Genomic DNA, 14,497 nt, shown 5'->3' on the forward strand with positions numbered 1-14,497 from the left:
GGGCTCCACTTGAACCAGAATGGAACCAGACTGTTGGCAGGTAACATTAAAAACGTGGCAGAGTGGATTTTAAACTGAACTCTGGGGAAAGCAAAATGGAGCAGGGAAGCATTTGGGTCAAATCAGCCCTAGTGGATGAAGGGGAGGAAGTTTCAGATTGCCAAGTGTAGGTGGGGAGGAAATAGACAACAAGGTTATGGTAAGCCATGATAATCATTTGGAGAGGATGAAGTACAAGAACAATAGTTGCACATGGCTGCTGGGGACACTGTGCTTAGGTGTTTCTATGCAAATAGTAGACCCTAAATGGGAGGGCTGGAGTACCAGGTGACAAAGGAGAAGCTGATATAGTGGGTTCAGGAAGCCTTATTGGCTAGTGTGGTGGGATAAACATCCAATAAATTATGGAAACCAATGGGATATGGCCCTCTCTGGATATAAACCGCATAGGAAAGACAGGGAAGGGCATACCAGAGGAGGTGTTGCCCTTGACATGAAAAAGGGCATGAAGTCCAGCAGACGTGATAATCTGAAGTGCGCAGACTCCTCCGCAGAAGCAATATGTATGAAAGTTTCTGGCTCCAAAACTAATTTAGTCATCCGAACTTGCTATTGTCTGCCAGATGAGAATGCTCAGGGTGATGTTGAGATGTGAAATCAGGGAAGCTGATGACAAAAGCAGTACTATAATAATGTAGGACTTCAACTAACCACACACTGCCTGAATGAATATATGTTCCACTTCTGACAGAGAGGTTGAATTTCTCAATGTCCTAAAAGACCAACCTAGAACAGGACCTGCTGGGGGAACCCTAGTTAGATCACAGGCATGATATCCACTTATGACCAAAAACCTCAAATATCATTTATTTTGCAATGATGAAAGCCTGTCGGTAGGAGAGGAAATTTTCAGTTGCTCAGACAAGGTAAGCAAGCCTGATCCAGAAGATTTTGCATGACTCACTTTAGCCCATTATTCCCCATCCTACAATTCGTCTACAATTCCCAGCATCCTCCAGATATTTTATTTTTTACATTAATAATGTGCTGGGTTGGGTGAAATGTAGAGATGGGATGCACATACCCTAACTCAGCCTCTTACTTACCCCCTGACGTGAGGAGGATACAATCCTAAACACCCTTACTGAGCACCTTTGCATAAGATGCAGCCTTCTGGCATAGTGCTTCTGCACTGTATTATATGGAATTACTAGCTGGCATACAAACAGTGATCTATAATCCTGTTGAGAGGGGAAAACCTGCCCTCTGGATTAACATTTAAATAAGGTTCCATTCAGTTGCAGCAATTCGTTAGGTTAGAAATGGCATTGTATTTACATACTGCATAGATCAAAGTGACTCAACATCAAACATGGTTTAGCCTTTGAAGTGAGCCAGTGAACTGAACTATGCACTTATAATATGGATATAACTGTGAAAGGATAACTGGCTTAATGTATTTCATTATCAATGGGTTTTCCCTTCCCTTAATTTTAGGGCTCATGCTGCAAACTTGCCTAAAAATGCTCTTTCACCCTCTGCACACACTATTAGAATATTGAAAATGTAACACATACACATAACAGATGCTCCAACATTCTGCATGATAGTGTAACCAGTTCTGGAAGTTAAGGATCAAATTAAAGACACTTGAAAGCAAGCAGCATCCCTTACCTTTTCTCTGTGAAAATGTTGTTTGTATATTGTTGCTGTTATGTCCAAATCTGGACAGTCACAGATGTTTAGAATTAACGTACAATTTGTTGTTGGGTTAGTTTAATCCATCAGATGTTTTCAGACAACACTTTAAGGCCATAACCATCATAGGTTTAAAGTTACCCAGGACCCCTTCTGTGCCTAATGATTGGTGGCAACAGATGTTCTCAGGCACAGCTTCCCCTCCCAGTTTTCCTGCAAGAATCCCTGAGGATGCCATGGGAACACTGAGGGAAGTGCAAATGAGAGCTGCCAAAAGTATCCACTCAGCAGCTGTCATCCACTTTCCTGACCTTCACTCTTGCCTGTGCCAGCAAGAGGTAGAGGTGGGGAAGAGGCGGTGTTCTCTTGGGCCTCCCATCCCACTATCCCTCCTCCCTGGTGCCAATTAAGCAGCAGAGGGGCAGAAAAATTGGACAGTGGGTGCCAAGCTGCTCTTTTTCCCTTTCCCTTGATGAAGGCAACCAGAGCAGTTCGTTTTTGTCCGGACAAAAAGACTGCTGTGGCAGCAGGCAGGATCCAGCTTGCTTCCTCCAGGAAAAGGAAGGCTGTGGTTCCCCGCCACATGCTTCTTCCCCAGGCTCCCAGTGGGCAGCATACAGTGGAGCCTGGCAATTTCTTGCACTCCTGCCAATCACAATGGTATAGTGGGATTGCTTGTGAGCATTCTCACTGTCCTGGCATCAGCAGGAGCAGAGGGTGCAGCTGATGACTCACCCAAAATGCTGCTGGGGCACTTTGGTGGCTGTCATCAGCCAGAGTCCCTTGGCTAGACCCTTTCTGCTGCTCTTGGCAAGTTATGCTCTTAATTGTTTGGCTTGACCATGGTTTGTTTTGTTGCCTGGGTTTGGATGACCCAATGAGCCACAAGGGACTAACAAACCTACAAGAAGCCAGAGCAACGTGGGGTAGCGTATAAGCAACCTGTTGGCTTAGAGTGTTGTGCAACCCAGTTATTGTGTTCAGAAGTTACGCTAACAGCCTATGATCTGAGTGATATTAGGGTGGTAACTGAAAGCGGGAGCAGCAGCACACTGGAGGCAGTGTGCTTGTTCCAGTTCAAGCACAGCAATTTGTGTACTAATAAACCCACAACTGCCTACAAAGTGCAAAATGGATCTGAACATTTGGAAGACAGTACCACTGCTAAATTAGATTGAATGCACAGAACTTTAATTCTGTCTTTGGCTGTGCTTCTGTTCCCATAGTATTAATATGCCTTGCAGAATTGGTAAGGCTTAAATAATCCAGTGTGCAGCTGGTACAATAAACCATGAATTATTAACTGGGTTACTGCATTCCCAAGATTGTTCAAGATAACTATTGAAAAAGTATGATACTTTAATCACACCTGACCATTATTTATGAGGAATAACTTCAGTGTTATAATCATCTTCTAAGAATGCAATACAATCTGTCCAAATTATTCTGTCGCATTGCTCTGCATGTGGGTACACATAGCCGTGAGATTAATGGTAAGCTTGTCTATATAGCAAAACAGATAATACAAATTATGAAAAGCGAGAGAGGCATGCTGAAATGTTAGAAATGGCCAAATTATACAAGACTGCCATCCATGGCTACTTAGCTTGCAGCCCGCTTCCCAAGAAAGACATCATAGCAAGGGAAAGTTTGGCCAGGCACTCTCCCTCAGCCAAAGGCGAAGCAACAACAGGGAGCTTGCCTAATTTTTCCCTGCTGGAAAGATTTAGCTCCAACTGCCCATTGCCTTCAAACAGTGAAAGCACAGCACAGCCTCGGTCACTGGGCAGAGGAATAAGGGCCACTATGTCAGTAGCAAGGGAAGATCAGCCTGGCCCCAGCCAGCTATTATTTAAAATTTCTTATATACTATCTAATTATAAAATCTCAAGGTAGTTTACATAAAACCAATAGAAGACAGAAATGCTTTTTTACTGCACACTACTTTGTTTGGACCATGTTCAAATGCTCTCTCCCCTTTACCTCTTCTCTCCAGTCTCCCTCCTCTGTGTGTTGCCTTTTAGTTTGTAAGCCTGAGGGCAGGTTCCCTGTTGTTATCATTGTAAGCTGCTTTGGCATAAGAATGTATTTGTCTGAAAAGTGGAATAAAAAGGTATTTCTGAGAGTAATATTGTGCAGCACAGCCTTCTGGTGGGATGTGAGAGCTCAACTCTCTTTTACCCTGGACAGCTCTGTCAGAACTGTGGACACAGAGGAGACTGCAAGGAGAAAGATAGGGGACAGAGATCTAGAAGACAGACTGAGACAATTGTGAAGAGGGAGAGGCAGAACAGAGGAGTCCTGAGTAATCTCAGAAAGACCAGGAAAGGGAACACCAGCACCATTCTAACCTTGTTAGTAACCAGTCAGCAGTGGTTCTGTAACCAACTGTCAGTAACTAAGGTCTAGTTCTCTCAGACTGCATTTGATAGTCTGAACCCACCAGACTAATTAACTTTAATTTTTATTTTATTATTTTTATTTATTTTTATTAAAACATTTTTATGCCGCCCCATTCGCCGAAGCCTCGGGGCGGCTTACAACAAAAAATTTAAAATAACATTTTAAAATATATACAATAAAATACAAATATACACTATAAAACAAGCCGCCCTGGCCAAATAAAATTCAATAATATTAACATTTAAAATACTGCTTAAATAAAAAGGTCTTCGCCTGGCGCCGAAAAACAAATAACGACGGCGCCAGGCGGACCTCTCTGGGGAGCGCATTCCATAACTTAGGCGCCACCGCTGAGAAAGCCCTCCTCCGAGTAACCACCCTCCTAACTTCTTCCATGGAGGGCTCCCGGAGAAGGGCCTCTCCCGCCGATCTCAGGGGGCGGCTGGGCATATAAGGATGTAAGCGCTCCTTCAGGTAACCAGGACCCAAGCCGTTTAGGGCTTTATAGGTCATAACCAACACCTTGAATTGGGCCCGGACTTCAATGGGAAGCCAGTGAAGCTGACGGAGAACTGGAGTCATGTGAACATAACGTCCAGTCCCCGTCAGCAGCCTGGCAGCTCTATTTTGGACCAATTGAAGTATCCGGACCGTCTTCAAGGGTAGCCCCACGTAGAGCGCGTTGCAGAAGTCCAAACGGGAAGTCACCAACGCATGTGTCACTGTCGCAAGGCAGTCATTCTCCAGATAGGGGCGCAGCTGATGAATTAGCCGAAGCTGGAGGAAAGCACTCCTCGCCACTGCTGTTACCTGAGCTTCCAGTGAAAGCTCTGGGTCGAGGAGCACTCCCAAGCTGCGGACCTTGTCCCTAAGAGGGAGTGCAACCCCATTCAGGACAAGGTTCAATTCACCCTCTCCGAAGCCCGATCCACCAACCAACAGGACCTCCGTCTTGTCTGGATTGAGCTTCAGTTTATTGGCCCTCATCCAGCCCATTACCTCGGCCAGGCACCGGTTCAGCACAGCCACTGCCTCACCTGGATTGGTGGAAAATGAGAGGTAGAGCTGGGTATCATCAGCGTACTGATGGTTCCGCAGCCCACACCTCCTGATGACCTCTCCCAGCGGTTTCATGTATATGTTGAACAGCAAAGGGGACAAAATGGACCCCTGCGGTACTCCATGGCATAGCTGCCATGGCGCAGAGCCATAGTCCCCCAGCACCACCTTCTGGAACCGGCCATTGAGATAGGAGCGGAACCACTGCAAAGGAGTGCCTCCAACCCCCAATCCCGCAAGCTTATCCAGAAGGATACCATGGTCGATGGTATCGAAAGCTGCTGAGAGGTCCAGCAGAACCAACAGGGACGCACTCCCCCTGTCCTTCTCCCTGCACAGGTCATCATACAGGGCGACCAAGGCAGATTCAGTACCGTACCCGGGTCTGAAGCCGGACTGCAATGGGTCCAGATAATCAGTTTCATCCAAGAGTGCTTGGAGTTGTCCCGCCACCACTCGTTCTAACACCTTGCCCAGAAACGGGATGTTGGCCACTGGTCTATAATTAGTGGCCATCTCTGGATCCAGTGACGCCTTCTTCAGGACCGGTCGGACTACCGCCTCCTTCAAAGGGGCCGGCACCCGACCCTCCCTCAGAGAAGCGTTAACCACTTCCAAGATCCAGGTTCCAATCCCGTGCTTGGAATCATTTATTAACCAAGACGGGCAAGGGTCCAAAAGGCAAGTGGTTGGACGTACTCGCCCAAGCACCTTGTCCACATCATCGGGCCGCAATAACTGAAATTCATCCAATAAATCTGGACCAGACGGCAGCATTGGTGTCTCCTTTGAAACCTCTGAATCAATAGTGGTGTCCAGCTCGTGACGAATCTGAGCGATTTTTATCCATTGTTATGTGCCTCTGACTACCCCATGAATGAATGTCCTTCAAAATATCCTGCCCCTGACAGCCCTGCTCAGTTGTTGAAAACTCAGGACTGTAGCTTCCTTCATGAAATAAATCAATTTCATAGTTTGTCTTCCTTTTTGTCTTTTTCCTTTGACTTTCCCAAGCATTCTTGTCTTCTCAGCGAGTCTTGCTTTCTCATGATGTGCCCAAACTACAGCAGCCTTGTTGTCATTTTTGTTTTCAGAGCAAGTTCTGGCTTGATTTGATCTAGGACCCGCTGATTCATCTTTCTATCAGTCCAAGGTGTTCACAAAGTTGTCCGCCGGCACCCAAATGTATCAATAGTTTTTGTTTATTTTGTCCAATTATGGCTTATGATTTGGCTTTCTGAATTGCAGGATAGTTAAGATTAGTCATATTTCCAGGTTGCCATTTATTTATACTGCCTAGTAGCTGAAGCTCTCTGAGCACTTTACAACAATCCATCAAAAATATAATCCAAAATACAGCACATTATTAAAACAAAAGGTTGCTATACAGAGTTTAAACCCAAATTTAAATGATAACTTAAATAAATCTTGGAATCTGATTATGCAGCTAACAAAGCTGCAGTAAATAAAGTGCTCTGAGGTAGTGGACAGTCTTAACCTGGCATTAAGCAGTCCTCAATGGATAGCTCATTCCCTAATAGGGTGGCCACCACTAGAAAAGGTCCTTCTTTTTGCCACTAATCAAACCTCCTTCAGAGGTGGGAGTCAGAGCCAAGCTGCAAAGTTCCATCACAATGTTTGGGTAGATGGCGGTTGGGAAAGGTGTTCCATCAGGTTTTGTGGTCCCAAGGCATACAGGACTATATAGCGTAAAACCAGCACCTTGAATTGGGCTCAGAAGCATACAGGCAGCCAGGGCAAGCAGGCCAGAATTGGTGTCATATGGTCAAACCATTTGATCCTTGTAATTAGTCTGGCTGCTGTATTTTGCAGAAGCTGCAGCTTCTGAACAGTCTTCAAGGACAGCCCCCCTGATTTAGCCAATGGCATCTTCAGAGGTCCCCTCTGAAGATGCATTCCTGTTTCATTATTGTGAAATAATATGAACAACAAGAACAAGCAAGAAGCACAAAACTTTCAACTATTTTGATTCAAAGATGATTTTCCAAGTTAAAAATAGTAAAATTACACTTTATTAACAAATGCATTTGCCCAAATAGTATATTAAGAGTTAACAGGAAGATTTTCATTAAGTGTTTTTAAAGCTTAGCTTGTTATTCAGTGTAAAAACTTGGAGGCTTAAATAGAATACCTGAAAAAAATCAGTACAGTAAATTAACATATTTCCATTCAGATAGTGCTGCATTCTGATAATCATCTCAATACCATGCCCATTCTTGTAAGAGTGGAGCAATTCCATAATTTACCATAAAAATCCCTCCATATATCCATTTGTGAGTTTCCTAGAAATATACAATACTTAACAGCTTAAATATAAATACATTTTCATAATCAATATATTTACAACTGTTTTCTTAAACAATGTTTTAAAAAAGGCTATGAAACATTAGTGTTTAAGTGAATTTAAATCCTAATTCAAGGAGCTATAAAATGTCTGAACTGTCAAGAAACTTACAGAAATGCTGAAGACATTTGCAGAGAAAAAAGTGTGCAATGCTAGCTTTCAAAAGGCTCATATACAAGTACTGTGTTTCAAAAATACTGAAAGCCCAAGGAGCTCACAGCAACAAGATTCATAAGGCAACATGGACTTCAGAGGTTTTTATTTGGCATTCATCTATACCAACTTGTTACCCTTTAAAAAATTGTGCTGGGATAATAATCTTAGCTTGCTGTACACATGAATCTAATCTAAGGCAATGCTTAATTATGCCCAGACTCATGGGGCAGGGGGGGTACTTCAACCATCACTTATATACTGTTTCAGTTAACATCCATCCCTCCAGAAAGAAGGACCTGTTAGTTCTAATTTGAGCACAACTTCTGGCTGTTTGTATGTTCATGCATCATCCTCTTGATTTCTCAAAGTTTATTTTCAAAGTTGAACTATCTGTTTAGAACAGGCTGATAAAATTTAATAGGCATTTTCCATATGGCTTTATATGGCTGAGGTACTGTCATGTCAATATCCAGCAACCCAATTCCAATGCTCAAACTTTTTACATTCATAGTTAGCTTTAACACCATTTTTATAAACAAACACGCACACACACAGACAAAAGTACTAGATAACAAATCCAGTTTCACAGCTGAATACAGCTCTTTAGTTGCTCTTCCTAACAGGATTTAAAACTCAGTGCAAATTACTGGCATTAATGAAGAAGGTCCATATGAGCAACTTATACTATATGGAAGAACTACTTTAACTTATTAACTTCTTTAAATTCTGCCTCTTCTTGTATTTGACAGTATGTAACCAGGAATTCACACACCAAGACAGCAAAGTACACAGAATGGAAACAGATTGGTGAGGCAGAGAAGAAATTGTGACTTTTGATTATCAATACAAAGAACTTAACACAGGCAAATGCACTATGATACCACTATGACTTATCATTTTGCAGAGGATGGATAACAAGTAGGATATCTGATACATATATATTTCTCCATTTTGATTTTAAAAAGAAAAAAATGAACATGAACATGGCAGGTTTGAGGCTCTTCAAAAATTGTATCTGACTTAGAAAGCTGTGTTTCACAAATAGTGCAACTTTTTCTATACATTTTAACACACAATTATATCCAAGTCTAGGCCATTTTCAAATAGTGATGGATATTTCTGAGAACATCAACCTTTATGCTTGAACAAGCATGCTTGTATACTTTCTGTGAAAATCCCTAATATCTTAATTTTTTTCCATGATCTTATATTTTTGAGGCTGGATCTAGAGCCTTCAAGTGGAGGAAGGGGCAAAGGCAATGTTTAAATTCTATCTGCAGCTCCCAGTGCAACCTCCCATTTTATCCAATCTATCCTGAAACTCCAAAGCAGTCATTGAGGGCCCTACGGCAATCTGCAACCACTGCTCCATTTCTTCAGGAGGAAAATCCAGACATAATGCATTGGTTTACCTTATTTTTCAATAGGGCTCTACAGATGACAGCTATATAAGCAAAGGCATGGGGGTAAAAGATTAAAAACTCATCTGAACAATGTATTAAGTGTTCAGGTGCGACCTTCCTGTGCTAATGGCTTTCATGGTTAGTTCTAGTCAAAACAGAGTGAAAAGAAAAAGCCTACTGCTAGGAAGCCACTTTTATGCAGGCATTTCGACAGAAGTGTGCCAGTACGTTCATTTCTACAATTGAGAAGTGTCACAGTCTACACTTAAATCCACATACTCATCATCTCTCCTGGCCAAGTCTTCCTCACCTTCCAAGTCTTTCCAAGTGCTGGTAGGTAATATTGGTTTGAGGGAATGTCTTTGATGCATAGCAAATGGAAATAAGGATGATAAGCGAGCAGGATTCCTCTGGAAGGGAGATGTTGCTGCATTGTCATCAGATACAATCTGACTTTGCTTTTCATCTATTTTCTTTTGCAAGCTCCGCACATTCTCCATCATATCTAAGATTTTTGTTGCAGTAGCAACTGTGCCACCACCTGGAAGTTGAGCTTCAGGGATCCATCGTAAATACCTCTGTGCCCACACTTTGATTTCTGGTCCTTCTAGGCGTGGCAAAAGCAGTCCATGGAGATCGGCAGGTTTATTGTGCCAACTATCATAGAACTCTCTAGAATTATTCTGAAGTTCATCAGAAGACGTTATCAGCCTGCTGATCCTTTTGCCCAGAAGGTTTTTAATTAACTGATCAGTTTCTTCTTTAAAAAAGCCTTTTTTTGGAGGAGGCTTGCTTTGTGTTAGTGGCAAAGAAAGCTGTCGCTGATGCTTTAAAGAGGGAATGGAAAATAGTTTAATAAACTTAAAACATAATTGAAATGGTCCTTAACACAATTTTAGCTCAATTTCTAAGGTCTAAGAGACCCAAAACACAAAGGGGGTTTTCACAGGACACAAGGCAGTTATACAGACAGCGCAAACGTTACTCATCTTATTAATTTCAAGAAGACCACCACTTCATTTCTATATATTTTTATATATTGAAAACCTAATGCTTCATTGTATCAGGCACCTCTATTTGTATAGTGCTTTACCATTTTACAGCAGAACGTCAATTTCCATTAGTCAAGTGATAGTAGCATAAATGGGACACTAGATCTAACATTCTACCCCCACCAAAATAAGCTTTTTACTTCAATAACTAGTAAAGACATCCAGTCAAATCTCTGCAATTCAATGGTTACATATTTAAAATGCATGCTAGTCAGGCATGCTTTAATATTAAATTGATTGGTTATCTTGTATTTCTAAAACAAAATATGTGATTAAAATAAATTACTAGGCTTCTAGTGAGGATCAAAAAAAGCAGATATAGCTCCAGTTAAGAACTACATACTTCATCACATGCTTCCAACAATCATTTGATCTGCCTAAGATTACGCATTCTACAGCGATTCCATATGGCAAAACATTATTTTGAGGACACATACATCTTAGGGTGACTCGTCAAAGAATTGTTTGCACTTAGAATTGAGGGAACGGTATGTCAAAATTAATCCAAAGTGTGCTATCCAATTAAAAAAAACAGATAATACAAATTTACTTTGCTATGAAAAGGTATAAATTAAAGGTATAATTCATTTCTTTAACTTATAAAGGTTTAAAGAAGCATGCAAATGAAATACTCACCATGGACATGATATGAAATATGACCATTTCACTACATCAAAAATACCACCAAAGTATAACACTGGTGTCAAGTTTAATATGTCCTCTGGCTCAGGGGTCCCAAGACTGCAACTGTATGCATTAATTAGTATGCTGATGCCCATGCAAAAATATATGAAGTTTTAAACTTCAGGTTTTCTCTTGACTCTCTGATAAAACTACAGTTGTTTAAATCTGCATATTCCAGTTTAACTAAACAGTGGATGGGACTTAACTGTCAACCACTATCTTTACTACAAATTCAGTGATTATATAAAGGCAGAAAAATAGTTTAGAGCTTTCAGAGTTGAACATCTTACCTTGAATCGTGTTGTTTTCCTTTGATTTTTATCTAGTTTTGGCTTTTCCGCATAAAGAGGATTGCTAAGCAAAGCTTGCGCATCAGGTTCAAACTGCACAGACCAATCCCAAACTGAAAGAAAACTAAGTTTGCTGCCTTGTGTATCAAGGCTTCCCCCATACTGTCAAAGAAAAACAGGCTAAAATTAGAATCTAGAAATATGATTTGTCTAATACATGGTACTTCATACCTTATTGCATAGAACCTCTTTACTTCAGAGATTTTGAATTGCCTAACAAAATCTCTAGACTACATAACCTTAGATGTCAACTTCTATAAAATGAACATAATACAAACTGATTTTTAGTTTTCTTTTATGAAATTCACAATAAAAATAAAGATTCAAGCAGTACACAAATATTTCTGTAAGGCCCCACAACTTGAACTGTTCTCTTACCATGGCCATCTCTCTCTGATGTGGAGAATTGAAGAAAAAGGTGCTAAATATAGGTATGTAAAGACTATCTGACAGGACAGTTAGATAAGTCTCTGTAAACTCAAATGCTGCTGGATATTGTTGAACCAATTGCCATACACAATCCAAGAAGAATAAAAAAACTGGTGCCTAAAAAAAAAGAGTAAAGTAGTCTAGAAATTATTTGACATACCACTTAATAGTTTCTTACATTTATCAAGACATAATTTAACAAGATATGCATATTGTGTCCCTCTCTCAAAGGCCTCTCATTAGAGGTATAATAGGTGGGATAGGAGTATTTTCAGTTTCAGCACCCAAATTATGGAAGAACTTCCCAGGAGAGGTTGTTCTTGCATTATTTTCCCATTTTTAAATGGGATTTCAAAATCCTATTATTCAGGCAAGCTTTTGCCCTATATTTTAATCACATACAATGAACTTGTGATACTTCTGTCATTATACTAGTGCTTGATTTATTGTGTTTTGATGTATATTTTACCTTGGATTAGGCTATTTTACTAGAAATACCTTATGATCAGAAAGTCTTGAATGCCAATGAACATGTACATTGGAAAGTATGGTTCTGCACACTAGTTTATACAGAGTCCTGAACATTGGTAGTATTTTTAAAAAATCTGATTATTTAATAATCAAAAGAAGTCAAAAACTTGGGGATTAGTGTTTGCTAGTTTCCTCTTTAGTACACTTGGTATATTATTGCTCCAAACACATGCAGAATTTATTTCATCATTAGATTGTTATACCTCCTCTTTATCACTTTGCCGCAAATGGTTACATCGCTCCAAGAAAGCATGTCCTCCCATAACCCATTCTTTCTGAATAAGGCTTTGAAATCCCAATTTTGTTCTGCAGTATGAATCCATCATAACTTGAACCAGAGAAGTAATCACACAACATAGATCAGAAGCATTTTCCTCTAAAGAAAGACAGAGAAAGTGAAGAATTTGAGACACAATAAATAATTTTATGGATGCTTGAACTGAGTACATTTGGGAAACACACTGTTGTTTATTAACAGTCCCTTTCTTAGAAAAACCTTGATGTCTACAATAAGGTATTAGCTACTTCAGCACCCATGAAGAGTTTACTGAATATCCTTAACTTCCCACCTTTCTATTCAGAGATCTTTTCACAAACTGAAAAAAGACTATGATTTAGTGCTGATACAAGATCCACAGTAGTGACCAAAACATTGTTTACCCAGAAATATAGAGTACTTTTGCACAATTACATTTTTTGGTAATTCTCTTGCTTTTTTAGTTGTTTTCCCTGCCCTATTATTAGGCAAATGAGAAGTGCAATTCCATCAGCAGCGTGAACAAAAGCAATATGTCAGTGTGGTCAAGGCAATCACTGCACACAAGAGGACTGCATACTACATTAACATTACAGATAGCAATACGCACAAGGTGGGATAACCCATATAACATATAGTTCACTATGTGACACAAACACAGTTGCATGGAAGAACCAAATATGGCAGGATAGACAACTTGTAAGCCAAATCTGTAGAGGATTATAACTCCCATAACTCCTCACCACTGGCTATGCCTTAAAGTGCTGATGGGAGTTGTAGGCATGAACATCTGGAGGGCCACAAGTTGCTCACCTCTGAAATACAGAAACTCCAGGAAGGTTTTAGGGCCCTAAAACTAATAGCGTATCCAAGCACATCAGAGACAGCAATCATTATGTCAGCTTTAAGCCTTCTGAGCAACAAGGTAACAGAACAGCAACAGTCATGCTAAATACCAGTCTCTCTAATCTACCCATCTGTAGGCTAGCCAACAGGACTACTCACAGGTGGAGAAAATGTGACAGCAGAAGACAGGGTCTTCACTGAAAGGAAAACAAGGAGATGAGATAGATGGAAGATTCAGGTGCCTAGCAAAAGTCACATGTTAAATGGTTCCTCCAACTAAGGCAACATTTCAGAACGAAAGGCAGTTACTTGGTGTGCCTTAGTGAAGGGGCCATCACCATGTATAAGGCTAACAAAGGTCTACAGATTCAGCTACAGTGAGGAGCTTAGCACATTTCCTTCTGAATCTAGAAATGAAAAACAAATGCAGTGAAAGGGGGTCTAGTTATCTCTTCTATAGATGGTCCAAAGAAATAGGATTAGAGCATGACATGCTTATCACCACCATCCACATTCTGTATATGAAGTTAGAGGAACCAAGGCAGATGAAAAGTAAGGAAACTAAGGCAGGAAACCAGGAAGTGTCTCTCAAGCATTAATTTCCTCAAGTATTACTTGTAGAGTAGATTAAGTGAACTTCTGATCAAATTGCCAAAGCAGCAGCAAACTTTTCCTTATTCATTTTCTGCAAGTAGGCATCTCAGTGGAAGAGATTGACTAAAGAGACATGGAGTTAACAGAATATTTTGATCTGGACATAGAGAACCATGCAACCAGTTTAGCCACAAGGCAAACTGTTTCTGAGACACAGGAAAACACAATCTGATTGGTTTGTTTTTTTGTGCATGCAAGTTCTTTGAATCCTAAGAATATGAGCAGTTGGAATTAGTGCAATTTACACTACAATATTCTGTGTTTAGTTAGAAAATACTTCTAGCTCCTTCTTAAAAGATCCCTCTTTCCACTGGTCCTGAAGAAACCTAGCCTGGACTTAGCCACTGGTCTATGAGGGTTAAAAGTCAGCCAACATGTCCTTCCTGGGCAAGGTACTCAAAGGTGGCAGTCAGTAAAGAATATCCAGATTTAATTCAACCTGTTTTCAGGATTTGTTTGATGACAGTCTATTTCTTGGTTGACCTGTGGGATGACCTTTGTTGAGAAAAAGACAGTAGAAGAGCAGCCTTATGAATTTTCCTGGCTTTCTCCATGGCTTCTGATCCAATCAACTAAAGTATGCGTCTCTTTAGATGGCTCTCTGGATTGAG

General features: G+C 40.6%; 1 protein-coding gene across 4 annotated transcripts in view; it reads right to left on the reverse strand.

Moving 5' to 3' along the window:
- Window positions 1-6,345: 6,345 nt before the first annotated feature.
- MTMR12 (myotubularin related protein 12) overlaps window positions 6,346-14,497 on the reverse strand; it is a 54,787-nt gene continuing 46,635 nt past the window's right edge. For all 4 annotated transcript variants that reach the window (XM_044431190.1, XM_044431187.1, XM_044431188.1 and 1 more), the window contains 4 exons: window positions 12,334-12,506; window positions 11,549-11,716; window positions 11,111-11,272; window positions 6,346-9,911 (listed from right to left, as the gene is read on the reverse strand). In XM_044431190.1, coding sequence (XP_044287125.1) covers window positions 9,321-9,911; window positions 11,111-11,272; window positions 11,549-11,716; window positions 12,334-12,506 — 1,094 coding nt within the window. In that variant the 3' untranslated portion in view covers window positions 6,346-9,320. The remainder of the gene's footprint in view (window positions 9,912-11,110; window positions 11,273-11,548; window positions 11,717-12,333; window positions 12,507-14,497) is intronic.

The sequence above is a fragment of the Varanus komodoensis genome, unplaced genomic scaffold (genome assembly GCF_004798865.1).
Source record: "Varanus komodoensis strain SLA01 unplaced genomic scaffold, ASM479886v1 scaffold22, whole genome shotgun sequence".
Classification (NCBI taxonomy): Eukaryota; Metazoa; Chordata; class Lepidosauria; order Squamata; family Varanidae; genus Varanus; species Varanus komodoensis.